Source organism: Apus apus, chromosome 11, assembly GCF_020740795.1.
Source record: "Apus apus isolate bApuApu2 chromosome 11, bApuApu2.pri.cur, whole genome shotgun sequence".
Classification (NCBI taxonomy): domain Eukaryota; kingdom Metazoa; phylum Chordata; class Aves; order Apodiformes; family Apodidae; genus Apus; species Apus apus.
Genome location: NC_067292.1, coordinates 20635564 through 20662216, shown reverse-complemented (window position 1 = coordinate 20662216; position 26653 = coordinate 20635564). Strand labels below are relative to the sequence as shown.

Here is a 26653-nt window from a genome sequence, read left to right as displayed (position 1 = left end):
CTCCCGCCCCGGTGCGCCCCCACAAAGAGTCCGTGTCACGCCAAGTGCGGCTTTATTAGTGCCGGGGAAGGGGTGGGCCCGCTCCTCCCGCGCCGTCCGTTCCCGCCTCACCGGCGCTGGTTCAGCCCCGCCAGGTTCTTGATCTGCGGGGCAGAGGGAGAAGGGGGTTAGGTTGTGGCTGCCGCATCCCTGGCAGTGTTGAAGGGCAGGTTGGATGGGGCTTGGAGCAGCCTGGGCTGGTGGGAGGGGTCCCTGCCCATGCAGGGGGTGGGATCTAGACGATATTTAAGGTCCGTTCCAGCCCAAACCACCCCGGGGTTCTGTGAAGTACCGGTAGTCCGAGGAGAGGCCGCGCTCCCCGAGACCTTTTCCCATGGCCAGAGGGGTCACGGCCGCCGGGCAGCCCCGCCCCGGCAGAGCCCGGCCCGGGCGCGGTTCCAGCCCCAGAGCAGGGGCAGCGCTCCTGGAGAGGCACCGCGTGCGGCCAGAGCATGCGGCAGGGCCGCAGAGTGATCGCCCTGGACAGCACCGGCCTCCCTCCAGCCCCTCCTGTGCTCCGAGCCAGCTGGGCTTCCTTCCTGCAGCCCCGGCAGTCGCTGAAGGACACGGGGAGCTCAGGGAGCCGAGACCTGCACAGCCCAGCCCCCCTGCACAGCCCCCTCGGGTGTGCAGGTCCTGACCGGTGCCCTGACAGTTACTGAACTGGGGTGACTGTGCCCTAAAACCAGCTGCCTGCAGCACCCCCTTCAGAAGCAGCCCAGTCCCCCCGTCTATCTGCGCAGGGACAGACTGAAACCCCGGTGACGGGACACCTGGGACCCTGGCTGCAGGAGAGCACCGTGCTGAGGTGCAGGAGCAGGGGGATTTCTCTGGCAGAGGATCCTTCTGGCATGTGCAGGCATGAGAGCAGTGAGAGGCTGGAGATACGGGATGATTCCACCGTAACTGAGGGGGAAGGAGGTGTGAGAAGTTCTTGAGAACTGCTTATGCAGTAAAAATGATGTCTTCACGTTTCAGCCTGTTTGTCTTGTACTGGTAGGAGGAAAATGTATTTCTGGTAACAAGGAAACCCCTTTGCTGCTAAATGCAATGGGAGTTGGCCAAAAATAGAATCAAAGGGAGGCCTTGAAGCCCCTAAAAAACCATCCCTGGGTACACAAAGGATTGTTTCCTATCCCAGAGGACATGCAGATCCCCCTGCACGGACACAAAGTCCAGGATGCTACCAAGAAATGGCTGAATTCTTGGAAGGACACAGCAGTCAACTGGAACAGCTCGAGGATGTCACTTGCTGTGGCCTGGGGACAGGTGCCAGCTCCCACATGTCATGGGGGCACAGACCTTCTGTCAAGGGACTGGCAGATGAAGAGATCTCATGACAAGTGACAGAGAACACTTGTATTTATTCTGATGGCTGCCTCTCATCCCCAAAGCTCACCTGCAGCTTCAGACTTCATTTTTTATGCCCTTTTACAAGCTCTTTCACTACAAAACAACAAATTAATCCCAAACTACCCAGAAAATCATCCCTACATGTAGTCAAGTTATAAAAGACAATTCTTTTCCATGCTGTCCTCTAGATTAGAGGAAAAATGTGCTGACATTCAGCATGAAAGGGAACAGAAACCGATTCTGCCCTTGCAGCCCTGCTGGTTTCAGTTTTACTTACAGTGACAGCAGCTCCCATCAGGCCCTGGACCAGCGCTTCTCCAGTCGACTGCACCTAGGGGACACAAGGAGAACACCACCTTCTGCTTTCTTCTGCAGTTACACTTGTGGCCACCCAAACACAGACCTAACACACAACAGATTTGCTACAAAAAGGTGCTGACAGAAGCCAAGCTCTGCAGACAAATGATAGCCAGACACACTGCCAGAGATTTCCTGGGAGTAAATGTCTCCTGAGCACGGGGCCAGTCTGAGAGGGAACTGACACCTCATTTTACTAGAAAATACAACAGCATTTGCTGATGTTGCATCAACCACGTTTGTGCAATCCCCAGCCTGATGGTGGTGTACATGATCTGTGTGATAGAAAGGCCAGTTCAGGCTGCGCACAATCCCAGAATCCCAGACTGGTTTGGGTTGGAAAGGACCTTAAAAATCATCTAGTCCAACCCCCCTGCATGGGCAGGGACACCTCCCACCAGCCCAGGTTGCTCCAAGCCCCATCCAACCTGCCCTTCAACACTGCCAGGGATGGGGCAGCCACAGCTTCCCTGGGCAACCTGGGCCAGGGTCTCACCACGTTCCTATGTGTGGATCCTAAGGGATCTGGGGAGCAGGGATGCAGTGTGCCCCTCAGGCTCCCCTACCTGGCTCGCCGTGTTGCCCATGTTCATGGCGTCAGCTACGCGGTTTTCCAGGAAGCGCCAAGTGTCCTCGAAGTCAGGGGATGAATCCTGCATCATCACCAGCTCCGTGGTGTTGTAGATGCCAGTGAGCACAGCCCGACGAGTGTACCAGTTAAACTGCCAGGGTGTGACATGACAGAGAGAGAGAAAAAAGTGGGACCTGAGTGCACCTCAGCAGTCAGAACAGGAAAGGAGAATTTAAAATGAGTCTTCAGCTTCATGTGCTGCTATTACTGTGATTAAAGTACTCAGGTACCTGTAATAAATGCTAGTTGTTCCACTCAGAATTACAAAGCAACAGAGAAATTAAAACACTGGCCTTGATTTTGAAAACAACAGTTGGCTGGAAAGCTCTGCTGTCTACAGCAGGACCTGCAGGCTTTGAGGAGGGGAGAAACAGGAGGGATGTTGCCACCTGCAGCTGCACCTCAGGTGCCTGAGAACAAATTCTGTCTGTTAATTCTCCTCTTGCTCTGATAAAACACCCAAGCTGGTCTGTGAGCCAGGGGCACACCCTCCCCAGCACGGGGAGCAATGATAAACCCCTTGCCTGGGAAAGCAGGAGCAGGCTCAGCACCCCAACTGCCCAGAAGAACTCTTCCTAGCAGGCAGGAGGTGCCAACAACAGACAAACCTCATCACCTCTATTCCCTCCCTGCATCCATGAGGAGACTTCAGGAACAGCTCAGCACAGACACCATCTCTAACACCTCCATTTGACTTTCATAACGCACAAGAGATCTGCAGTTCCTGACACAATCACAGACTTTCAGTTCTCTTCTGGTTTATTCCTTTAATTTATCTGTCATCTTACTTATTTTTCACTGGAGTAGCTTCTCTCTCAGATAAAAGAAGCTTATTCAAGTAGTTTGTTAAAATGGTTCATTTAGCTTTTTCCATCTCTCCCTAGATTAATCCCTTTAGATGAATTAAAGTAATGTATTAATTGCTTTAATTAAAGCTATAATTTCCCTTTTATTTCCTGCCAGAAAGATGAAAGCTTTAATAAGCTACTGGCATCTTTAGGTAGGTTCTTTAAAGGTTTTCAAGTCAAATCTGTAAATGCTGCTGGTGGTGGCAGAAGAAGGTGCTCTGACAGAGCCAGGCTGCTCACTCACTGCTGCATCAACTGCTTCATCTCAAAATCTCAGCAATTTTGTTTGTCTCTTCTAAAAAAAGAGCACTTATGACTCTAGGAAAGCAGGTCCTTTTGATCTGCACTAAACACACTAGCTTTAATCTGCATTTAGTCCCACTGGCTCCTTAGTCTCTTTGGAAATGAAACTAGCTTACAAGGACCCTTGAGTGCTCCTGAAAATGTTTTCCTTGTTCAGCAAGAGGCTCATTTCAGGGGCCATGGCCTGGTGCCTGCTCCAGCCAGCCAGTCTGCCCAGCACAAGGACTTACATCTGTGGACTGGTCTCCAGCATAGTGCCAGATGTCATCGATCATGCTGGTGAGGAGGCTGAGGCTGGTTGGGATGTTGTGTGGGAGCAACAGGATGCTCAGAGCCTGCCAAGGAAGCACAGATACATGGAAGAGTGGGAGGAAGGACACAGCACCAAAGCAGACCAGCACTGCTTTGCTGTGTTATCTCTTCCCTGTTGCTGCTGACTCACCTCCAGCTCCCCATGACAAGTCCTCCCTGCTCTTCCAGCTAGCACCCATCTTTCCAAGCAGCAGGATTTGTGGGGAATGTGATGTGTGGCAGCTGGGCTCAGGCCTCAGCCCATGCTGGAGCCCAGAGCTCCCAGCTCAGCTCCAGCACCAGGGCTGTCCCTCCTGAGCTGCCTCCCTCTCCAGGCAGGGAAACAGCCCAGGCTGGGCTGACTCACCCCTGAGCTGGGCCCTACAGGCAGGGAGTCAAACCTCTCCTGTCTCTGAACTTGACTTTGAACTTCAAGCAGCCCCCAAGGAGAGAGCAACCGTAATGGCTCTGCTGGGACTCTGCAGCCTTTGAACCTAGTAACAGTGCCAGGTGGGTCACAAACCACCCACATCCTTCAGAAGACAGGAACAAACCCAGGAATCCCATCCTGGGTCTGCAAGAGCTGGCTGCAGCTGCCCAGAGGCCAGTGGTGAGCCCAGACAACAGCTGACTGGGCGGCCCAAGGTTGGGAACTCTGCTTGTTCCTGAGGCCACAGTCCAAGTCCCTTTCCACCCTGGGAAGAAAGGCCTGAGGCTCAAATCTGAATTTTGAAGCACGGAGCACTCTCAGTTCCCAGGTCTGTCCTCAGGTTGCCAAGGGTCTGTCACTGGCAGCTCCTTGCAGCGAGGCAGCAGTTCTGCCTTTCTAGGCCTTGAACAATACTGGTGTGGGCAGAGGAACACTGCAAGGAGCCTGAATTGCAGTGACACTGCAGAGAGGACACAGGTTATGCCCAGGGGATCCCAGGTGGGTGGAGGTTTGCCTTTCCAGAATGGCAAGAAACAGGACACCTTTAACTGCCACGTTCCAAGGCTGCTCTCCTCTTGAGGGGTATGAACCATGTTAAACCAGCCCAGGTTTCATTTACAACCTCGAACTACTCTGGTGGAGACAACAATGAAGGCTGCAGGGTGTTTAAATTGCACACAAAAAAAAAGAGACAATCTTGCTACTCATTTGATACCTGGGGCCATTTGTCAATATATGGAATCAGCATCCTCAGCCTGGCTTCCACAGCATCCCTCAGGAATTGATCTGTAGGCTTCTTCCTGGGGGAGGAAACCAAAATAAACATGAAGAACATCCAAGTTAAACTCTTTTCTGACCCTGAAATATCCCTCTTTTCCCTGCCTGAGCAATAGATATCCAAAGTATAATGTATTCTTTGTGCCTCCAGTTCAAGCCTGTGCCTGGGAAAATATTTTTATTTGGGTAAATTACATTTTTTACTTAATCTGTGTCCCCAGAGACCTCCCTGTCTATCCAGTCCCCAAAGTCCACCAAGGGAGGTGCCTTTTCATACCCAATACTCACTCAGCTTCGCCCAGCTGCACTAGTTTTTGCTCCTGCTCCAGCAGCTCAGACAGTTTGGTGTTGCACTGAGACACAAAGTGCAAGATCAGTTCACTGCCATCGCTGTGAAACATCCCTGCAGCAGCAACAGAGAGACCCAGGGTCTGCAGGGAAGGAGGGAGAAGCACAGACCGGGTCATACACTGCTCCACAGCACCCAGACAGGAAACATGTTGGATTTATTGCATGAACAAATCTAAATGTATTTAAACAAAAGCAACACTGCATTGAAAAGCTTATGCTGTGCATGTTTTGCTCTCATTAGGATCACTCCTCTACACTGTGCCTTGGTTTATCTCTGACAGGGTTATCTTGGAGTAGCTGGGACACATTCCTGGCTGCTACCAGGTGACTAGGGTGCATGGCCCAAGAGTATGTGGGGGAAGCATGCAGGCCTGGCTGTCCTTGGACTTCAGCTTCATTCAGTTTTCCAGTGGTCCGTTGCTTCTCTCCCCACATACCTTGGCTCCCTCTGCAATGGCTTCTGCAGTCCAGCCATGTTCAGGCACAAACTCCAGCGCTGCTGTGAGGATTCGATGCTGCAGCTGCTCCTCGCTCTCATAGTCCTCAGACTCCTGGCCGCCCTGGCCAGTGTAACTATGAGAAGGTATTGGTAGAGTGAGGGGAAGGTCACCATCAACCACCAGCCACCTGGGCTCTGCCCCTCGCTCCCTGCCATGCCTCGAGATATGCTCCCTTGGCATACATCTCACCTCCTCCTGTAAAATCCTTCCCTCTCCAGAAAAAGGATTCTTAATGAACCTCTGCCATGAGAGGATAAGAGAAAAATAAGGGAGAGGTCAACCTAGGTGCCTGTCTGGAGAGCAATCAGCCTCTGATTCCCCCTCCTTTACAGGAAAGCTAAACTGTATGCTTTTCTGAAGGGGTCTGTACAGTTACAGCCAAATGGACAAGATACCATCCATATTTTGCGTAAATTTACAGAAAAATCCAGAAGCCAAGGCTTGTGCTTTGCAGGCCAGAGAGGTCCCCTCTTGAACACAAGTCCCATCCTGTCTCCAAGGCAGACAGTTGAATCTGCATGGTCACAGCAAACCAGCTCTCCTGCAGTCTGGGGCTCCGTTAGCTCAGGATCTCACTGTCTCCCAGCTTCACAAGTGAGTTTTGGGAAAGCAAAGCCTTCCGATCCCGCTGCCGGCAGTGAGTTACCTGGGGCGGGGGCCCCGAGGCTCCCGTTCAGGGTGAGGATCAGCTGGGTGTGAATCCAACTGCTGCTGAGAGGAAGACGCCCATGGCTCCTTCTGCTCCTCGGAGACTCTCCTCAGCACAGCTGAGGCCTGGAGAGGACGCTGTGGTGGGGAGAGCTGGGACCTGAGCACTGAAAGGGAAACCAGGAGAGTTAGATGCCTCCCTCCAGCAAGAGGAAGTCATGGGAAATCAAGGTGAAGAAGAGAGTTGTGGTCAAGACAGCTGCAAAGAACAGGAACTTGCAGAGTCTTTTTTCATACTTCCCCCCTCTCAGCTGAGCTCACATTTACTTGATTAAAATAAAGGAAAAATGTTTTGTGAGGAAAAGAACGGCACAGCTGTAGTGCACATGAAAAGGAGTTTCCAATCTTGGACTGGAAACTGGGCAGACACATGTGTGTTCCCCGCAGCGTGGCCTCTCTCCTTTCGGGCCCTGACGAAGGAGAAGAGCTGGGGGAGGCTCTGACCCCTGGGCTCGGGCAGGAGACAAGTGACACTCCAGAGAGCAACAGTCTTAACCGATACAGCAGGCGGATCACCAGACACGTTCCTCAGGTGACTCAAAGGCAACACAGCTTTCAATTACACCTACTCTGTGAGAAACTTTAATTTAATCGCAGTGAGGTTTGGGGTTTTTTAATAAGCTAGAGCTGCATGGCTCCCACTTTTAACAAATCCTCCCCCAAAAACACTCCCCAGCCCCAATCCGGCTCCCTCCTGGAGCAGCTTCAGGGCCGTGTGAGGGGCTGGCGGCGGGCTCTCCTCACACCAGGCCCCACGGCCCCTTCACCAGGGTCCTGTGCTCACCCAGATCACCCTCCAGCCTCCCAGCCCGCCCGGGACCTCCAGCCACGGCTCCAGCGGAGCCTGCAACTGCAACCAGCCCCGGGCCCGGGCCCGGGCCGTGCCCCGCGGCCCCGCAGCGCCCCCGCGGCGCGGCGCTCCTGCCCGTCACCTGCCCTGCCCGTCACCTGCCCTGCCCGTCACCTGCCCTGCCCGTCACCTGCCCTGCCCTTCACCTGCCCTTCACCTCACCTGCCCCGCCCGGCCCCGCCCGGCGCGGTCCCGGTCCCGAGCACGCCCCCCCCCCCGCGCGCCCCCGCCCCTCACCCGCGCGGCCCCGCCACAGCCGCCAGCCCGCGCGCCGCAGCGCGCCCGCCGCCGCCGCCATCTTGGGAGCGGCAGCGAGCGATGACGCGCGGGGGCGGGAGGCGGCGGCGCCGGTGACGGCGTCAGGCTGAGCCGAGCGGGGCCGGGGCCGAGCGGGGCCGGAGCCGAGCGGGGCCGCGGCCGGAGGTGAGCGGGGCCGGAGGGGTCGGAGGGGCCGCGGGTCCCGGGATCCCTCAGCGGCGGGGGCGGCCGGGAGCGCCCCCCGCATTGCCCGAGATCCTCCTTTTTCCCCTTACAAAGGCCGAGGCCTGGCATGAGGCAGCCGGCGCGGGGGATTGGGGGGGCGGTTCCCGGTGAAATTCCTTGTTCCCCGTCCCTCCCAAGCCCTTCCCGGCGCGTGATTCCCGGTTTTCCCCACCCTCGCTGTGCAGGACACGGCGCCGCGGCCGCCTCAGGCTCGGGCGGGTCCCGCTGGGCGCTCCGCGGGCCTGGAAACCGCCCGCGTGGGTTGGAGCCCCTTCCCTGCCCGGCTCTGCGCGCTCCTGCTCCTCGGGGACCGTTTCGTGTGTGTGAGGTGCAGATAAGGCCCCGCACGCCCCCAGCGCGGCGGCTCCTCCGCCCCGGTCCTTGGGCCGCGGCAGCGAGGGGCGGTGGCTGCTCCGCCAGGGCTTTCCCCTCGCGTAAATTCCACTTTCTGCTGAAAAATACGGAGGTAGAAGAATATCCCCCCGTCGCCCCGTGGTGCGGGTGCCGGGCGGTGGCTGATGGCAGCTGCCCTGCCCTTGGGATCCACGGAGGCGCTGCTGACGATGTGGTTTGGGCTCGGACTGGTGTAGGAAGGTCACAGCCCGCTGGTCTGAGAGGAAGATGTGACTTTGGCTTTATTATTTTTTTTTCCGCATTAGCCTGACAGCTTGTGTTAGGTTTTCAGCCCTCTTCCTGGGAAGGATGACTTTTTGATGGGATTAATATGTGTTTTCTGGTGTTGCTGGTCATTGTCCCTTAGTGTGTGTTACCTGTGCATGCAGGGCCAGCTGTGAGGTGCTGCAGCCTGTAGCAAACACCCAGCATCTCCCCCCCTTACCTGGCTGGTGGTGTGTGCTGCCTTGCCCCTCGTTCCTACCACTGTAGCCCTCACCAGGCTGTCCCGTCCTTGTTTGCAGTTTCCAGCAGAGAGAGGTCCATGGCACACAGAGCCAGAGGAACAGTGGGTCAAAATCCGCTCCACTCCTGATTGCAGGCCACTGAGTTAAATTTGGTCAAATGTATCCCCAAACTTTGCTCTAATGGCAGCCTGGTGGCAAATAAGGCATTACCCAGGATGCATAATGGGATGCTTTCTGGTCAAGGTCTTGCTTACAACGGGCTTTCCTGAAACAACAGAGTGGCTTGCAGCTCATTGCAGGTACTCCAGTCACTAGTACTCTGTGTGTCATGTTAAATTAGAAAGAAAATACGTTTGCATTGGATGAGCAGAGTGAAAGAGGGTCAGTAATTTGTTTCAGTAGCTGGTGCTGCTCTGAGGACAGGTGTGACACTCTTGTGAGCCTTCTATAGTGCAGATTTTCTTCAGACTCTGTCAGGAATGCAGTCTTCTATAAAGTATTAGTGCAGACAGGTTTCTCAGAACTGTCACTTCACCACACATTCTGTTCCCCTCCTCCCTCACCCAGTGCCAACAATGAGAGGAGTTGGATGAGCCATAATCTGGAATTCTGGGAATGCCAAAAGTCACTTTTTCTTGTCATGTCCTGTGGAAGAAAACTGCACTAGGGCATGTCCTGAGTGGGAGAGACAAGGCAGGGTTTAATGTCAAGTAGTTGCCACTAGTCTGGAAATTGAGAAATTCTGTGTATTTCTCTATTCAAATCTTTAGGGAAAGCAGGTAAGTTTTGTTTGTTTGTTTTTCTTTCTAAGCATGGCTTGCAGTCTTCCTGCAAAACTACTCTCTGAACTGGAGAGAAACTGAATTATGCCCTTAAATGTAGGTGTTTGTTAATGTTATGTCAACACACAACCTGTGGGAACTCTGTGCTGCCTGTCTCCAGGGAACAATCCCATTTATTTAAGGGAGTCGGTGCTCTGTGATTCGGCCACAGCCCACAGAGGCTGGTGCTTGGATCATCCCCTTCTTCTCTGTCTCCCCTGACCCATCCCTCTCACTGCTACTGGCAGGTTTGCTGCTGCTGTGGAGATGGGGGAGTACGGAGTGACACCGGGCCAGCACGTGGCCATCATCTGGGACAGCTCCTCACCAGTGGAAGCCCTGAAGGATTTGGTGGATAAAATTCAGGCACTGGTGGGAACTGAGAATCGTGTCTCTGTGGAAAACATTAACCAGCTGTCTCAGTGTAAGAACGGGCTGAGTTTTTCGCTGCTTAGAGGGCGGGGGCGCTCCTGCTGGGTGATCTGACATGGAGTTGTGCCGCTTTTCCTGTCTGCAGCGGCTCACAGGGAGTCCAGTTTCGATGTGGTTCTCTCGGGCGTGGTGCCGGGCAGCGCAGCGCAGCACAGCGCCGAGGTGCTGGCCGAAGTAGCTCGGATACTTAAGCCGGGGGGACGCCTGCTCATGAAGGAACCTGTGGTAACAGGATCAGGTGAGAGCATCCACATCAGCCTTGCTTTTGTGGTAGCAGAGCAATTCCTGGGAGGATCAGGCTGAAATGGAGAAGGCAGGAACCCTCTCCTGACCACACTAATGATAAGTAGTTGCAGATGTCTTTCTGAGGAGCTCCTGAAGCTGTTTTAAAAACAGGTGACAACTGCCAAGAGAGGTTGTCCCAGAAGCCACCTGAAAAATAGTTGTCCAGAAAAGGTAAAAGTGTTTGGACTAAGTTTGAAGAGTAAAGACCACAGAACAGCTGGAGGAACACACCTGGAAGTGAACTCAAGGTTATTCCTCTGTCTTAGCCTTGGCCTGTGCTCATACCTTGCTGATGTAGGGAGCTGGTTCAGAGTGGAAGTGGGAAATAACCCACTAGGAACAGAAGCATCTGTGCTGACCCTGTGTCTGCTGGCACAGTCTGAGGGTTGAGAGCCCTGCTGGAAGTGGCAGCAGAAACACTCTTCAGGTTGGGAGGGTTTGCCAGTGCTTTGGAGCTGGCAGTGGCTCTGTGGTGCATGTGGTGCCTTAGTGGCAGGAGGAGCACTTCTGGGACAGAGCACAGAACATACAGAGTTGGGAGCAGATGAGGTTTCTGTTTTCCAAAGTCACATCTGACAGGCTGGATTTGGTGAACTTGGAATAAAGTGCACGTGGGACTAGTGAGAGGGTGAATGGATTCTCTTCAGCAGGAGAAGCCGCCTGTAATGAGTTTCTAATTAAACAGGGATAATAATAGCTTTTCCCTGTGAGAACAAGACTCTGAAATGTTACATTTCTGAATGTAATGTTCATTTAAGAGTCCCATGTTTTGAAACTTTCCTGGGTTTCATTTGTAAAAATGTTTTGGGGGATTTTGATGTTTGGGTTTAGGAGTGATTTTTTTCCCCTTTTTTTTATGGGTGTGAATCCAGTTGAGGAAGGTTTTGGCATATATGGAACAGACCTGGAGCTAGAATGCCTTTGTGAGCCCAGGCTGTTACTGTAATGAACAAGCTGCTTATGGTCTTTGATGTCTTCCTGGTGTCAGCTAGAAAGGGCCCAATTTTAAAGCAAGGGTTTGGATCAAGAATTTCCTTATTCTTCCGGGTTTCTCAGTGACCTCTATTCTTGTTCTTCCCTCCTGCTTCCTGCTTTTGTGTCTTCCAGGAAACAACAGCAGAATCAAGACAGCAGCCAAACTCCCCACAGCTCTGACCCTCTCTGGATTGGTGGAGGTGAAGGAGGTTCGTATGTACTAAACCCTGCCAGGAACTCTCTTGTGCAGGTACCTGAAATGGAGGTGGTGGTTCCCAGGGACCTGCTGGCTGTTACGGTGTTTAGCTGCCCTGGTTTACTGTAAATGCAGCAAACCCTACCCTGCTGGGGCCCCATCTGGAGAGCTGTGTCCAGTTCTGGGCTCCCCAGTTCATGAAGGACAAGGAACTGCTGGAGAGAGTCCAGCACAGGCCACTGAGATGGTGGAAGGACTGGACCATCTGCCTGTGAGGAAAGGCTGGGAGAGCTGGGGCTGTTCAGCTGGAGAGGAGGAGACTGAGAGGGGATCTCATCAGTGCTGATCAGTATCTACAGCGGGTGTCAGGAGGATGGGCCAGACTCATCTCAGGGGTGTCCAGTGACGACAAGGGGCAGTGGGCACAAACTGGAACACAAGAGGTTCAGTCTAAACATGAGGAAAGCTTCTTTACAATGAGGGTGGCAGAGCCCTGGGGCAGGCTGCCCAGAGAGATTGTGGAATCTCCTTCTCTGGAGATACTTCAAACCCATCTGGACACTATCTTGTGCAATGTGCTCTGGGTGACCCTGCTCTGGCAGTGGGTTTGGGCTAGGTGATCTCTAGAGGTCCCTTTCAACTCCAAACATTCTATGATTCTATGAAATGTGCATGGACACTGCCTGCCACAGGGTTTAGTTACTGCCAAGGTAGTGTTTGTCTTTAGGATTGAAAATTCCTGTTGTCTGTTCACTGGAGTGCTGGACTGGGTGCTGACTGAAGGGGCTCTGCTTGAGAGTAACCCAAAATCTCACATTGCAGCTGCAAAAGGAAGAGCTGACCCCAGAGGAAGCCCAGTCAGTTCAACAGCATTTGGGCTACCAAGGCAATGACCTTCTCCTTGTTCAGATAGAAGGCAGGAAGCCCCATTTTGAAGTGGGATCCTCAAGTCAGCTCAAACTTTCCTTTGCCAAGAAACCTGGTCCTTCAGGTAAGGAGCAATGCATGTGGGATGTCTGGATTGCCTCTGGGGTGACAAGCATCCCCTGGAACAGGGTGACTGCTCTGGGATAGAGAGTGCTACAGTAAAAATCAGTGAAGTGGGACTTGCCAGAAGTGCAGAGGCTGGAGTAACTGTTCTTTCTTCCTCTGTTTTAGCTCCAGGAAAACCCTCTGTGGATGCAGCCACCGCCAAGCTGTGGACACTCTCTGCCAATGATATGAATGATGAAGAGATGGTATCTGGTCTTGTTTGTGAGGCTTTGCTGTTGTTCCTTCTCTCTCCTCTTTGTTTCCTTTTCTAAATTTTTTCAGTCAGGCCTTTACAACTTAGGAGGTAAAAAACCATCCCCAAGGCAAGATATGTCATATAGTGGGGGAGGTCTTGTCACAAGCCGATGCTGTCACAGAGGTACCAGCTGTCAGGATGCTTCCGGGACTCCCCTCCCAATGAGGAGGAGTATTTAAAACAGATGGAGGGCACACGGGGTGCTCGCCTCTCACAGAGGATCGATCACTGCTGGACTGAATCTTAGAGACTAGAAGCACCGCCCTCACCACGCCCACAAACTGTTACTGAGACCAATGTTTAGTTTATGAATTAACCGGTTTATTAAGGGTTAACACAAACTGAGGGACCAAGGTTCAGGAGAGGTGGGCTAGGAATATGTCAGAGAAATAATTCAAAAGTACTATGGTCTTATTTAATGTACAGTCTGAGGGAGAGGTGTGGAATCAATGGAGTGCAAGGGTAGGCGTTGAGCCCAGCAGGAAGGTTAGAGTGTGTGTGTGTGTTGTGTGTGTGCGCGTTCACCCTTCCGCAGCGTGTGGCTCCTGGGATGCGGCTTCTTTCTGGCTGGCAGGGCTCAGTAGCAGGTCCGGGGGGGTGCAGCCCCCCAGCAGCAGCAGCAGGCGGGCTTCAATGCCGGGGCAGAGCAGCAGGCAGACCGGGCAGGCAGCTGAGGGCTCCGGTTCGGTTTGGCTTCAGCTGCGGTGTCGGGCTCGGGCAGGCTCCAGCCGGGCAGGCTCCGGCGAGCAGCGGTCCCTCGGAGCGGGCTGGCTCCCCGCGGAATGGGGGCCCCACCTCGGCTCCTCCAGGCTGCGGGGCTGCCGTTCCAGCCGGCTTCGGGTACTGCAGCAGGGTCTCCTCCCGGGCGACAGAGAGAGCAGTGCCTGCAAAACTTGTCCTCCTTTTATAGATCAGAGATCACTGTTCAAATTAGGTACCACTGTTCAAATTGGCCAGTTAGCACTGGCCTGGTACATACTCTCCAGAGGCAGTCTTTAACCTATTGTCCATTCTACTGCCAGTTATCATAACCCTTATGCTCTTTTCTTGTTGTGGACTTACCTGGTAGAGCAAGGGGCCTGGTCCAGTCCGTCCTTGGCTAAATCAGTAAAAATGCACCACTCTTGCTTTGCTGGCTTGAAAGGCATTTTGTTTAGTCTTATGTGGGGGGGAGAGAAGATGGACCGTTCCCCACAGGTCTTGAGAGGCCAGAGGTGTGGTGAGGGTGGAAAGGAAACGGGTCAGAGGGCAGAGCTGCAGCACTTCAGTGCTGGTACTACAGATGGCAGCATTTCTTTGAAAATAGCACAGCAATGTCATTCCCTCTGACTAGTCAGTTTCCTGCATGTTTTCCACCGTGGTGTGTTTTCAGGATCTTCTGGACTCTGATGAGCTGTTGGATTCGGAGGATTTGAAGAAGCCAGATCCATCTTCCCTCAGAGCTCCATCCTGCAAAGAAATGGGCAAAAAGAAAGCCTGCAAAAACTGGTCAGTGCTGGGATTAGAGTATTAGTGTACCTTTCAACTGTAACATCAAAGCCTTAGAGTTGGATGGATTTTTAAATGATTGTAGAGACTTTGCTGTTCTTCAGAGCAGAATTCTCTTGGCTCATGTCCTTTCTTACCTTAACAATCTGAGTGTAAATCCAAATACAGTGAGAATTGACTAGTCACACCAAAACTGCTACGAGCTGCCACACCTTCTTGAAGCATTTGTGCAGCCTTGACTCAAACCCCGGTTTCCCAAATTTCAAGGAGAAATAGCACACATCATTTCAGTTTAAACATGGTGTTGAAGAGCATGATAGTCCCAGCATCAGCTGTGTCATTTGACAGAGCCTGGGTCAGTGTGTGTCTGAGTGGGGCTGGAGCAAGTGTATGACTCTCAGCCTTTCAAGCAGGAAGGTGCAGGTGACTTCTATATTTTTCTACAGCACATGTGGCCTGGCTGAAGAGCTGGAACAGGAAAAGAAGAGCTCACAGCCCAAATCTGCTTGTGGAAATGTAAGTAGTCATTTGTGTTTCTGTGGCCTCAAGTTGTGCCAGGAGAGGTTCAGATGGGATATTAGGAACAATTTCTTTACTGAAAGGGTTGTCAGGCCCTGGCCCAGGCTGCCCAGGGCAGGGGTGGAGTCCCCATCCCTGGAGGGGTTTCAAACCCATGTAGATGTGGTGCTGAGGGACATGACTTAGTTGGCATGGTGGGGTTGGGTTGGACCTGTTGATCTGGGAGGTAATTTCCAACCTTAATGATTCAATGGTTCTGTGGTTCTTTACTGTGGTTTGTGGTACATGATTGGTGTCCAAGAACTGTGTTGTGCATGACTGCTCCCCAGCTCTGCTTCTGCTGAGCAGCAGCCTGTCACCCCATGCTCCCTGCCAGTGCCTGTGCTCTGTTCCAGTGCAAGTGCTGCTCTTGTAGGGACCCTTACCTCCATGCTCTGGTGTTCACCAGCGATCTGCTCTGGGGTGTCACCTTATGGGGGTCCAGGGAGAGGTGCCACAGCCCAGCTTGCAGCCATGCCTGGGCACTCTGGCTGGAGTGGAAAATGGTTTATTTCCTGTGAGCACAGTGCCCTGGGCAGTTTTGCTGAGCAGGCATGTGTTGAGGGGGTGTCACTGTGCTGAGTAACAGGGTGTGCAGCTCTGAAGCTGGAAAACTGTATCACAGGGGGAGAGAACTGAAAGTTGCTCCTGATGACAGAAGGTGCTTTTCTTTCTCTTGGCAGTGCTACCTGGGGGACGCGTTCCGCTGTGCCAGCTGCCCTTACCTGGGCATGCCTGCCTTCAAGCCTGGGGAGAAGATTCTCCTCAAAGAGAACCAGTTGCACGATGCCTAACAAAGATGTCTTGATGTCCCACAAAGGACTCCTGCTTTTCCATCAGTCTGAGGTTCTTGCAGTCCTCCTCATCCTCTCAAGCTCATGTTCTCCAGCCAATGCTCCTTGTCGGGAGGGACACTGTGGGCACTGACACTGCCGTGAGCTCATCATGTGTAACCAGCCTTGGGCTACCCGATAATCTGTGGTGACAAGTAGTCCTGTATTTTAGCTGGCTTGCCTTGACCTTGGGACCCTGGCTGTCACAGCGTGTCCCACCAGCAGAGGGGAGCAGAATCAAGTGTCAGGCTGGCCTCGGGTGCTCCTGCTCTCTTTGAAACTCGACCCTGCAGTTCCTCACCCAGTGAGGGTGGCTCTGCAGCACCGAGCCAAGCCAGGAGCAGAGTACTCTTACCAGTACCTGCCTGTAGCAGCCTGCCTGAAGTCCTTGATAGTCTGGCAGGCATGATGAATTCCCAAGTGCTTTAGGAGCCTGCCGTTGATGTCCCCTGCCCCACCTATTTCCATCAACATGACAAAAACAGTCCCACTGAGAAAACTGCCCTTAAGGCAGGGAGCAGATTAAAGGAGATCTGTCCTGTGCTCCCACACCTTTCTGTCCCACATGAGCTGGTAACACAAGAGCAAGCTGAGGCTGTCACCTCCCCTGGTGGTTACCAAGTGAGTTATCTGCAGTGTCCCAGAAGTAAGAACAGAGCAATAATTTAATTTCTAGAGAATCTGTGGTCACCATTTGCACCTGCTCCGTGAGATACTGATGACTATTTATTTGCTTAATTACTGGTAGTGAAGCATCTGTGGGATATGGGAGTGTGGGCCAGGCTTGCTTCTCAGCCATCGAGGAAGAGGAGCAAAACCAGAGCCTCTGGCCCAGTGGGAATCATTTTGTTAGGAGCTCTTGCTCTGCAGGATGCAACTGCTTCTTGTGCTGCCTGAGTTGTGCACTGATCTCACAGAAGGAGCTGGGGTGAAAGGCTCTTCTTGAAATAAAAGTGACCAATAGTAGAATGTGTGTTTTAAGACTGGTATTAGTGATGTCCTAAGTTTGTCTCTCCTTTTACTCAACTTCCCTATTTCTGGAACTATTTAAATGTTGGGTTGCATTCTGAAGGTCTCCATAAATTGTTCCACTGAAAACATGACTTGAATATGTGATGCCCACTGGAAAGAACAGAATCAAGCTGCCTAGATTAACTTCTTTATTCAGTCTAGATTTGAGAAAGAGGCTTTCTCCAGGCTGAGTAAGGAGAAGGCAGCTTGCAGGCAGAGAAGGGAGGGAGTCCTGGAGGTGTGCAAAGCTCCCTGTGTAGATCAAGAGGCTGGTGCTGTGCTGTGTTGTAGTCAGTACTTAGCTGGAAGCCAGAGGGGAATGTGAGGGACTGGTGGGGACAGATACCTGCAAGAGCTTTTGTGTAGAGACAGCTGCCCTCCAGGGAAAGCAGGGCTTTCACAGAGCCTGTACCTTCCTCAGCAGTGAGAACAGCTCCTAAAGAGACAGGAATCTTCTGATAAACCTCCTGTCCGACAAACTGGTATGCCGAGGTCCAGTTTCCGTGGCAAGCCGGGAAAGAACATGACACACCAGTATGATGTAGGTTCAGTCCATGTTTATTAGGCTGCGTGCAGCAGATTATACAGTCTCAGGGCAGCGTGTACGCCGTCCACGTGGCAGAGCAAGGCTCTTGATTGGTTAGTACACACTGTTTACACGTCCCCATTCCCCTTTTGATTGGTCCCGACTCCAAACCCTTTGTCCAGCCCCCCATCCTATTTACCCCACTACCCGACTGCTGTACATGACCTTCACTAACTAGTTCCCACAGAATGGCCTTCACTGTTCCTCTTGTTATCTAAAGTCTCTCATAATCATTCAGCACAGCTAGGGCCCCAACATCTCCCCCTCTTCTTTCAAATACAGCATTCGCTATCTTCTGCATACTATTTTGTAAGCATCGCAATAAACAAGGTAAGCAAACAAGTATAATAAGTATAAACACACCTACTAATAAAACCTGATGCAAAATACTAACTACCCATGGTCCCAAGCCAAGCGACCTTAACCAATCATCAAGCCCACAGCTGTCTTCCTTTAGGTTATGCAGCCCATCCTTTAAACTGGGGCAGCCACGTAGGCACCCCTATCAAACACGTGTGGAAAGGTTCATTCGGGCTACCTAGACTCAGACAAAAGGCTGGCTGATTGGTGCGATTAGCTATTGTTACCCATACGTTTTCCCGAGGCTGTACAAATCTTTCAAACTCATCCCCACTCCCAATGCTCCAACTCAAGGTCCCAACAATAAACAAATACACATATGACATTTTTACAACACGTCTTGATGACTGTCGTCAGACTATATGGCTGCAATGTCCAAGGGCTTTTAAAACAGTCAAGCCGTCCATTCAAGGTAGCGTTGCTCCCGTGGTCGGGCCTCTAGGCTCAGCTGCTGTTGAGGGGCCGTCATCCAGTCTGCTAACGCTCTTCCTCAGCCACGGATGGACCCATTTGGCTGGAACCCAACGCGTCTCAGCTCCTGTAACGACACAAGCATAGCCCCTACCCCAGGTTATTAGTTCCTGCGGGCCTTGCCAAGCCTGTGTTCTTGGGTCAAATAGCTCCACCTGCACCTGCTTTCCAGAAAAATCTGTAGCATTAAAAGAGAAATGAGAAAAGATAGGTATGTGATCATCTGAGCTTGGATTAAGCCAGTTCAGGACATAACATGCCTTGCATACAAGCTCATAGGGGCCCACCTCCCCCTCCCTTTTTAAAACTCCAAGCAAATGCTTTAGGTTCTGATGATGTCTCTCAATAATGGCCTGGCCTCCTGAGTTATAAGGAATGCCTGTAACATGTGTAATGTCTCATTGGTGAAAAAATTTGCGGCATACCTCACCCTTATATGCTGGTCTTAATGGTGTCTGGACGGCCCAGCACCGCAATTGCTTGAGACCAGTGCAGCCGAGCTGCCTTGGCACCTGATGACACTGCCGGAGTTGCCCATAGAGCTTTTGAGCAAGTGTCCACTGTGACATGTGACTTCAGGCGGCCAAATGGAGGGAATACTGTAACATTAGTCTGCCACACTTGACGTGGCTGACTACCCCTGTTCCTGAATTGGTGATAACCGTGCACAATCGGGGCAGGCTGCAACAATTGCTGTAGCAGTTGCTCGCGGTGTCTGAAATTGGCGCTGTAACGCGCGGGCAGACTGATGAAAAAACTCATGCGAAGCACAAGCCTGCTGCTCAGGTGTTACATAGGCTACACAAGGACTAGAAACAACCTTGTCAATATAGTCATTGCCTTCTGCTAATGGGCCTGGCATAGTAGTGTGACTTCTGATGTGAGAGCACCACAGCCGTGGTTGGCGTTGTTCCATGATGTTCCACAGACAGATAAACAGTGCTTGCAACTCCTTATTAGCTACATGTCCTAAGATAGATCGTGAAATTCGTGTCACTGCTCCAACCACATATAGTGAGTCCACTACAAGATTTAGGGGATAATGAGAAAAGTCTGTTAGGGCCCAAATTACTGCTTTCAATTCTAGCATCTGTACTGATGCTGTATTCTGGTTTACCCAAGTAACTCAACACCCCTCTTCCCGGTAGGCATACCCATATTTCCCAGTACGACTTCTGGCATCAGTAAATACGGTTATCGCATCAGAGATGGGATCTTTGTTCAATACGGGTCTCTCTTCTAATACTAGGGCCGTATTAAACAGTGGATGGCTTGGATAGTGATTATCTAAGGAAACTCCTGTGGTTGCCAGAGCAAATGCAATGCTTTGCTGAGTCCAGTCCTCGATCAGGTCTAGTGTTTTAAGTGGCAAAATGATCGATGAAGGATCTCTGCCAGCAATAGTTCGAAGGCGACGTCTGGATTTCAGCAACAGCGCTCCAATAGCTTCAAATCTGGGTGTGATTGTGTTCCGGAGGTGAGATGGCATAAAAACCCATTCCAAAATATATAGCTCCTCTTGATCATCAATCTGGGCAATTAGAGCGGCAACTTCTTGATGTTTGTTACACTATGAGAGTTATGGGTAAATTTTCTTGATACCGATACGCTGCAGTGCCTGCCAGTTTTTGTTCAATTAAGTGTATTGTCTTTTTTCCGTCGGGGCTGAGTTGTCTTGGCTCTGCGGGATTCGTGGCCCCATGCAACAGCGCAAACAGAGGTGCCATCTCTTCGTTGGTGATGCCACAATAAGTTCTGATCCACTGTATGTCACCAACCAATTTTTGTACCGAACTCACTGTATTCACGTCGGCTCTTAACTGCATCTTCTGTGGGTGTACTCGAGAATCTGTGATAGTCATACCTAAATAGTTCCAAGGAGAGTGTCGCTGGACCTTTCTGGAGCTATGACCAGACCATATTGCCGTAAACAGTTCGTTAGCTCCTGCTCCAAAGTTTCAGTGATTTGACCCTTGCTGGCCACTAGGATATCATCCATATAGTGGTAAGTTAGTAAATCAGGATGCGCCGTTCGCCAAGGCTTCAAAGCGAGATTCACAAACCATTGACAAATTGTTGGAGAATTTTTCATTCCCTGCGGCAAAACTGTCCATTGCTAACGCTCAGCTGGCGCGGCTCGGCTGATGGAAGGTACAGTAAATGCAAAACGCTCGCTATCTTCAGGATGTAGCGGAACGGTGAAAAAACAATCTTTTAGATCGACCACTAGAAGGTCCCAATCCTTTGGCAACATTACTGGTGATGGGAGACCGGGTTGTAGCGCGCCCATATCCTGCATACAGACATTAATGGCGTGCAGGTCGTGTAACAACCGCCATTTCCCTGACTTCTTTTGCATGGTAAAAATTGGCGTATTCCATGGGCTTGTTGATGGTTTAACATGGCCTGCTTGTAATTGTTCTTCCACCAGGGCTTGGACATGTCGCAGCTTCTCTTCCGGAAGCGGCCACTGGTTAACCCACACTGGTACATTGGCCTTCCATGACAGTCTCAGCGTTGGGCGGGAGCTGCTATCCGTGGCCGCTATTAAAACTGCGTTCGCATCGTCAGGCCCCATTGGCTCAAAGCATCTCGCCCAAGAATCCATAAGGGCGTGTACATTACGTAGGGGCGGACATGAGCCACGTTACCTTCCGCATCCATCACACTTACAAAAGAGTCACTAATCTTAGTAGCAGATTGCCCTCCAATTCCAGATACAGAGATATTTAACTCCTGCAACTTCCAGGCTTTAGGCCAAGCATGATCATGTATGACAGTAATATCAGATCCTGTGTCCAGCATCATTTCCACCCCCTGCAGGGTTATCCCTTCTGGGCCCACGATATTCACTGTCCATTTTGGGCGGTCTGTGGTTATGCACTCATAAAAGGCCACTTGGGGCGCTCCTGTGGAACCAAAACCACCTGTTCCCTGCTTCATGGTCTCGGTTCTCGGGACAGCTCCTCTAAAAGGAATAAGCTGGGCTATTTTACTCAAGGCTGGAATAGTAACTGGGGGCGAAAAAATTTTTACCATAATTCCAATGTTCCCGGTGTAATCTGCATCAACACAACCGGGCAAAACAAATATACCCATTTGTGAAGCTGAAGAATGACCAATCAATAGTGCTGATAGGCCATTTCCCAGTGGACCCGTGCAAGTAGGTTTAAGCACATGCACTTAAGCACAGTCATCTGTGATTATTGTAGATTCTGCCACGGCCAGATCGACTCCTGCGCTTCCGGCTGTGGCGGCTGTGAGCTCGTGGAGGCAGCTGCTACCAAGGGATATTTGTTCACCGCTTCCCTCTGCACGCGGCTCTGGTAGTTTCCCGAAAGGGCAGTACCATCCTTTCTAAATCGTGAGCGACATTCGGCGGCCTTATGCCCAAACTTATGACATCGGGCGCAGTTTCCGTTAAAATTACCAATTGGCCCCACACTCCCAGCTCCTCCTCCTTTTCTACGCTCTGGGCACTGCCGTTTCAGATGTCCCACTTTACCACACTGAAAACAAGCTTCGCGGAGCCCCTTATTCCCCCGCCTTTGGGGCTTCCTCTGATCTAACGCTGCCGCTAGAGCCTGAGCGTGGATCTTTGCCTTTTCTGCCTCCATCAACAATGGGGCACGTGCACAGGCTTCCACCATCTGTGCAAGAGAAACCCCTGGTTCCAAAGTGGCGAGTATCTGTTTACAGGCTGAGTTGGCATTTTGAACAGCCAAGTCTTTCACCAAGACTGCCTTCACTTCCTGAGGAACAGTTGGGGCTGCATCCAAGGCCTCTTTAAGTCGGTCCACAAAACTCAAAAAGGATTCCTCTGGCTTCTGCATGATCTTGGTATATGGCAGCTGGGGAGCGCCCACTTGTGGCAGGGCCAAAAATACGGCCAGAGCGGCATTTTTTGATTGTATCAGGATTCGAGGGTGTAGCACTGCCTGTCGGGATGGATCCCGAAATTGCCCCGTACCCATCAGTTGGTCTAAGCTGGCGACGCGCAGCGGATCACCTGGTGCCAAATTAAGATTCTCCAACATTTTGGCCTCTAGTCTTTCCTGCCATTTGGCCATCCAGAGCATATAAGTGGTAGGTGTCAGGATCAGTTCCATCAGGGATTTTGAGTCAGCTGGAACCAGCTCAGAGCATTTAAAGAGGGTACAAACTTGATTGCGCACTAGTTTGTTATCGTGGCCATATGCCATCACTGTATTTTGTATGTTAATAACCATTTTCCAATCTAAGGGATCCCAACGTGGGCCATGCTCTGTCCGGGCGCCTGGCAGGGATAAAGGGGAAAGCGCGAAGTCCCCTTCTAGCCGCGCGTTGTCAAGGATGCCTTTCCACCGGGCGGTGTGATGATAACTGGGGTCACTCGGTGGCGCCCTCGTCCCGCCAGTCTCCCGAGCTGCCGGGGAAGAAGGCACTGCTGGTTTTTGAGCCGGTGATGTGGGCGGGCTGGGCGGGACTTGAGATAACGGCTGCCCTCCCCCCGAGGCGGAAGAATCGGCGCTGCACCCCATTAGTTCCTGAAACTCCTGTATCCGCTCCTTCTCTTCATCAGAGATTCGAGCAGAGGGTCCATGCTTAAGTTGTAAATAATTATCAGCTTCTGATAAACTCCATTCCCCGTCTGCTACCATGTTAAGAATCCATTTGGGCTGAGAGGGGGGCAGGCTTGTTGGTTCCCCGTCTGGCGGGGCGGCAGCCTGGTGAGTTGCCGGAGTAGTTCCCGAGCCAGACTCAATAGCCTGTAGCTGCTGCTCGATATTCTTTAGCCCGCCAACAATCGCCTCATGGGCGCTCTTATACGCCTCCTGTATTGTTTCAGCCTTAGACCCCCGATCTAGGCGCTGCATCTGCGCAAGCAGCTCTGACACTTTTTCTGCCTGTTCCTGCAGCCCCGCTCGCATACCCGCCGTTGCCGTGGGCGGCGCCGCCTCATCGTCTGGGAGGGGAACCTTGGCAGGGTCGATTTCCATCGGCACCGGGGGTGCCGAGGGTTGTATTTCAACTTTTGGCCCCTCATCCGCTCGCTTTCCCCCCTCCTGCTCACCATTCCAGGGGGGCACGTCATCATCCACACCTCCCCACGCCTCCTTCTCTGCTAACGAGATCGGGAAGGCATTGCAACCGCCCTCCGGTCCCCCATCCTGAGGCGCAGGAGCCTTTAACAGCGTCCGTTCCGAGGCGCCCGATTGCCGGCGCTGCTCCCCACTCTTCTGCACCGCTCGCCGAAGAGCTGCGGCAACTTGAGCTTCCCCGGGAGACTGCTCAAGCACGGAGCGGACTGCGCGATAGACCGGCGCGAAACGCCTCGCCTCCTTGGAGCCGATCTGCACGGACTCCCACAGTTCTCCCCCCACCTTGTTCCAGGCGGCCGGACTGTACACCTGCCAGGGCTCCTCCAAGAGTCCCCTCCGCCTGCACCAGACCAACAGGTCGACCAGCGACTGTCGGTCTAACTTTGTTTCAGTCTTTTGCGCCGACTTCATGACACTGTCTACCGTGGCGCGCTCCGTTGCCGATGCGGCAATTCCCATCCTGCGTTCCCGATTCACTGATCGGCGTGGCCACAACCCGTCTCTCTCGAACGGCCCAGCTTACCCACTGGCAGCAGGATCCTTGCCCTTCTTCGGCTCCGCTCCTCTACCCCGTTTATCCCGTCGGGGTCACCAGATGCCGAGGTCCAGTTTCCGTGGCAAGCCGGGAAAGAACATGACACACCAGTATGATGCAGGTTCAGTCCATGTTTATTAGGCTGCGTGCAGATTATACAGTCTCAGGGCAGCGTGTACGCCGTCCATGTGGCAGAACAAGGCTCTTGATTGGTTAGTACACACGGTTTACACGTCCCCATTCCCCTTTTGATTGGTCCCGACTCCAAACCCTTTGTCCATCCAGCCCCCCCCACTACCCGACTGCTGTACATGACCTTCACTAACTAGTTCCCACAGAATGGCCTTCACTGTTCCTCTTGTTATCTAAAGTTTCTCATAATCATTCAGCACAGCAAGGGCCCCAACACTGTTAGTGCCCCATCTTTACAAACAGGTAAAAGCCTCTGCACCCTAAGACCTTTTTGGGGTTTTGTTACCTTTTTCAGCCTCACCAGTAGCAGATCAGATCCCTGCTATTCTCCATGTGAAAGGCCCCTGATAAGGGTAGCCCTTAAGGTGAGCTCTGCTTTCCTTTCAGGAGTAAGTAAGATAAGAGAGGAAGGAGGCAGCACCAGAAGCTATTGTTTTACAATGATTGACTCCACTGGAATTTAAACAAGCCAGGACCGATTTGAGATACCTCTGAGTTCAGCTGATAGTGGTGAAGGCTGCATGATCTTGTTCTCTTGCTGTATGACAGGCCCTCCAAGGGTGATGGCTTGGTTGTAGACCATCAGCTGGGTGGGAATTTGCTCCTGTCAGGCTGGTGTTGAGGAGTTTTTATTGTTGTAGCCCCCTTTCCTTGTCTGCTACAGTCTCCAGCCCCTCTGCCTGCCCTGCTCTCCTCCTCCCACCCCTAGTCTTTGTGTCTGGCTGCCCACTGTGTGCCTGTCAGGGTGGCACTTGTCCCTAAGGGCTGAGCAAGCTCAGGCTGTGCCTAGAATCAAAGAGTTGGAAGGGACCAACCATGATCATCCTGTTCCACTGCCTGAACAATTCAGGGCTGACCAGGTTGGATGGGGCTTGGAGCAACATGGTCTAGTGGAACGTGTGCCTGCCCATGCAGGGGTCACAAGTAGATGACCTTTGAGGTCCCTTCCAACACAAACCATTCCTTGATTCTACGATTCTTAAGAGATGATGGGAGAGAGACTTGAAAAGTGATCTAAACAACATTAATCAACACAGAAATTTGAAATTGTAATGATTAAGAAAATAACGGAATATAACAAAATCTATTCAAAACATGAAACAGGATAACATAAACAGTGGGTGGGCCTGTCAGGTGTGGGGCCACGTGGGGGCTGGGCTGGGCTAGCGGGGGGCACGGGGGCTGGCCCGGCAGTTCGGCGCTGGCCGGGCGCTCCTGCCCCGGCCACGGTGCAGAGTCTGGGTGCACAGCCCTGGGGTTGTGCTGCTGGGGGCACCTGCTGGAGGTGGGGCCACGTCCATGGCTGCTCTTCATCTTCACTTGGTCCACTTCCATCGGCTCTTCCCTCTCCTCTGATGTATCCACTTCCATCGGCTCTTCCCTCTCTTGCCCTGGAGCCACCTTCCCAGACTCGGCACCATCACCACCCGGCTCAGCCTCCACCTCCTCTTGCTGCCCCTGCTGCCCCTGGCTCCCGGCTGGGTTGCCACCCCGCTGGCCACTCTGTCCTGCCTGTCCACAAGCCATGTTGGCAAGTGACTGCCTGGCAGCTGAGGGGGCACTGTGGGCAGCCCGGGGTCCCAGCAGGCAGGGCCATTCTGGTGTCAGGAGGCCACTGTGATGGGGATGCATGTGGCCAAGTGTGGCTGTTGTGGGAGCTGGGGGGGTGACCCCAAAGGTGGCTTTGTCTGGGAGAAGGAGGAGGGTGGGGGGGTGAAGGGCCCCTTTCCTGGGGGTCACCCCCCTGTGCCCTTGTGCTGCCCTTGGGCCAGGGGCTGCCCTGCACCTCCCCGTGTGTGCTGGGCTGTGGCCCCATCCTCATCCCCGGAGGAGATGGCAGGGCAGTGTTCCAGAAGGGTCAGGGTTCCTCAGGCCCCCCAGGTGGCTCCCTGCAAGGGGGCAGCCCCTGTGCCCAGCAGGGGCAGAGAGGGGGCAAAGCATCCCGCCATCCCGCAGGGGCAGGGAGGCGCAGCCGTCCTGTGCCGGGTCTCCCGGCGCTCCCTCCAGGAGCTGCCCATGGCCAAGTGTTGCGGGGGCCCTTTCCCCGTCCCCCCGCCCTGTCCCTGGAGAGGGGCCATCTCTGGTGCCCTGAGCCCCGAGGGACTGGGAGGAGAGGGCCTGGCCCTGGGGCTGCGCTGCCACGGGACACGAGGAGCCGCTCGGAGGATCCTGTGCAAGTGCCCGTGGGTGACAACCCCCGCAGGCAGGTCCTGGGCCACACTTGGGCTGTTGCACATGGCCAGGGCGTGTCTTCTAGGGATGGTTGTAGGGGAGCTGTGAGATGCCCCACACACAGGTTGTTGTAGGCACAGATGGACTGGCCAGATCTCCTTGGGCAGCTCTGACCTTCCTGTCTCCATTCCCATCAGTCCCCTCCCTTGCTTGTGTTTTGAACTGGTGACTAAAACTGGACGAGGGGAGATTTAAGTTAGACATGAGGAAGAAATGCCCAGGGAAGCTGTGGCTGCCCCATCCCTGGAAGTGCTGGCGCAAGAGCAGCTGCTCATCCCTCCCTGCTCCCTCACCTGCCTTCCTTCTCCTGTGGGGGAGACACCTGGCCCTGCACCGGCAGCACCTGCAGCCCCGCTCTGCTCCTGCTGCCATGCCTTGATCTCCATGGAAACCATCCTGGAGCTGGGGGGTCGTGGCCCCTTCTGACACGGTGGTGGCCGCCGCCCGGGCCAGCCATGGCTTGTGTCAGCCCTGCCACCCAAGGCGTGTGGGCAGCACAGGCAGCAGGCACAGCCCCTCTGTGTCCCC

At 53.0% G+C, this 26653-nt stretch overlaps 2 protein-coding genes across 2 annotated transcripts; one reads left to right on the top strand and one right to left on the bottom strand.

Annotated features, from left to right (window-relative positions):
- Positions 1-35: 35 nt before the first annotated feature.
- On the bottom strand, positions 36-7760 carry COQ9 (coenzyme Q9). Its single transcript, XM_051629111.1, has 9 exons — positions 7676-7760; positions 6527-6695; positions 5818-5953; positions 5318-5460; positions 4968-5052; positions 3762-3866; positions 2316-2471; positions 1670-1723; positions 36-143 (listed from the first exon to the last, which is right to left on the bottom strand). The coding sequence occupies exons 1-9, from the start codon at positions 7734-7736 to the stop codon at positions 108-110; spliced, it is 945 nt and encodes a 314-aa protein (XP_051485071.1). The 5' UTR covers positions 7737-7760; the 3' UTR covers positions 36-107.
- A 20-nt stretch (positions 7761-7780) lies between these two features.
- On the top strand, positions 7781-16626 carry CIAPIN1 (cytokine induced apoptosis inhibitor 1). Its single transcript, XM_051629112.1, has 9 exons — positions 7781-7861; positions 9851-10026; positions 10120-10272; positions 11427-11503; positions 12313-12481; positions 12649-12728; positions 14151-14266; positions 14713-14782; positions 15508-16626. Exons 2-9 carry the CDS (start codon positions 9870-9872, stop codon positions 15616-15618), a joined length of 933 nt encoding a protein of 310 aa, XP_051485072.1. The 5' UTR covers positions 7781-7861; positions 9851-9869; the 3' UTR covers positions 15619-16626.
- The last annotated feature ends 10027 nt before the right edge of the window (positions 16627-26653 follow it).

Coding starts and splice junctions, on each gene's coding strand:
- CIAPIN1 (XM_051629112.1), top strand. CDS start 9,870: ATGGGGGAGTACGGAGTGACACCGGGCCAGCACGTGGCCATCATCTGG. Junction 10,027..10,119: donor CATTAACCAGCTGTCTCAGT/GTAAGAACGGGC, acceptor TCCTGTCTGCAG/CGGCTCACAGGGAGTCCAGT. Junction 14,267..14,712: donor AAGAAAGCCTGCAAAAACTG/GTCAGTGCTGGG, acceptor ATTTTTCTACAG/CACATGTGGCCTGGCTGAAG.
- COQ9 (XM_051629111.1), bottom strand. CDS start 7,736: ATGGCGGCGGCGGCGGGCGCGCTGCGGCGCGCGGGCTGGCGGCTGTGG. Junction 6,696..7,675: donor GCTGTGGCGGGGCCGCGCGG/GTGAGGGGCGGG, acceptor TTTCCCTTTCAG/TGCTCAGGTCCCAGCTCTCC. Junction 3,867..4,967: donor ATATTGACAAATGGCCCCAG/GTATCAAATGAG, acceptor CTTCCTTGGCAG/GCTCTGAGCATCCTGTTGCT.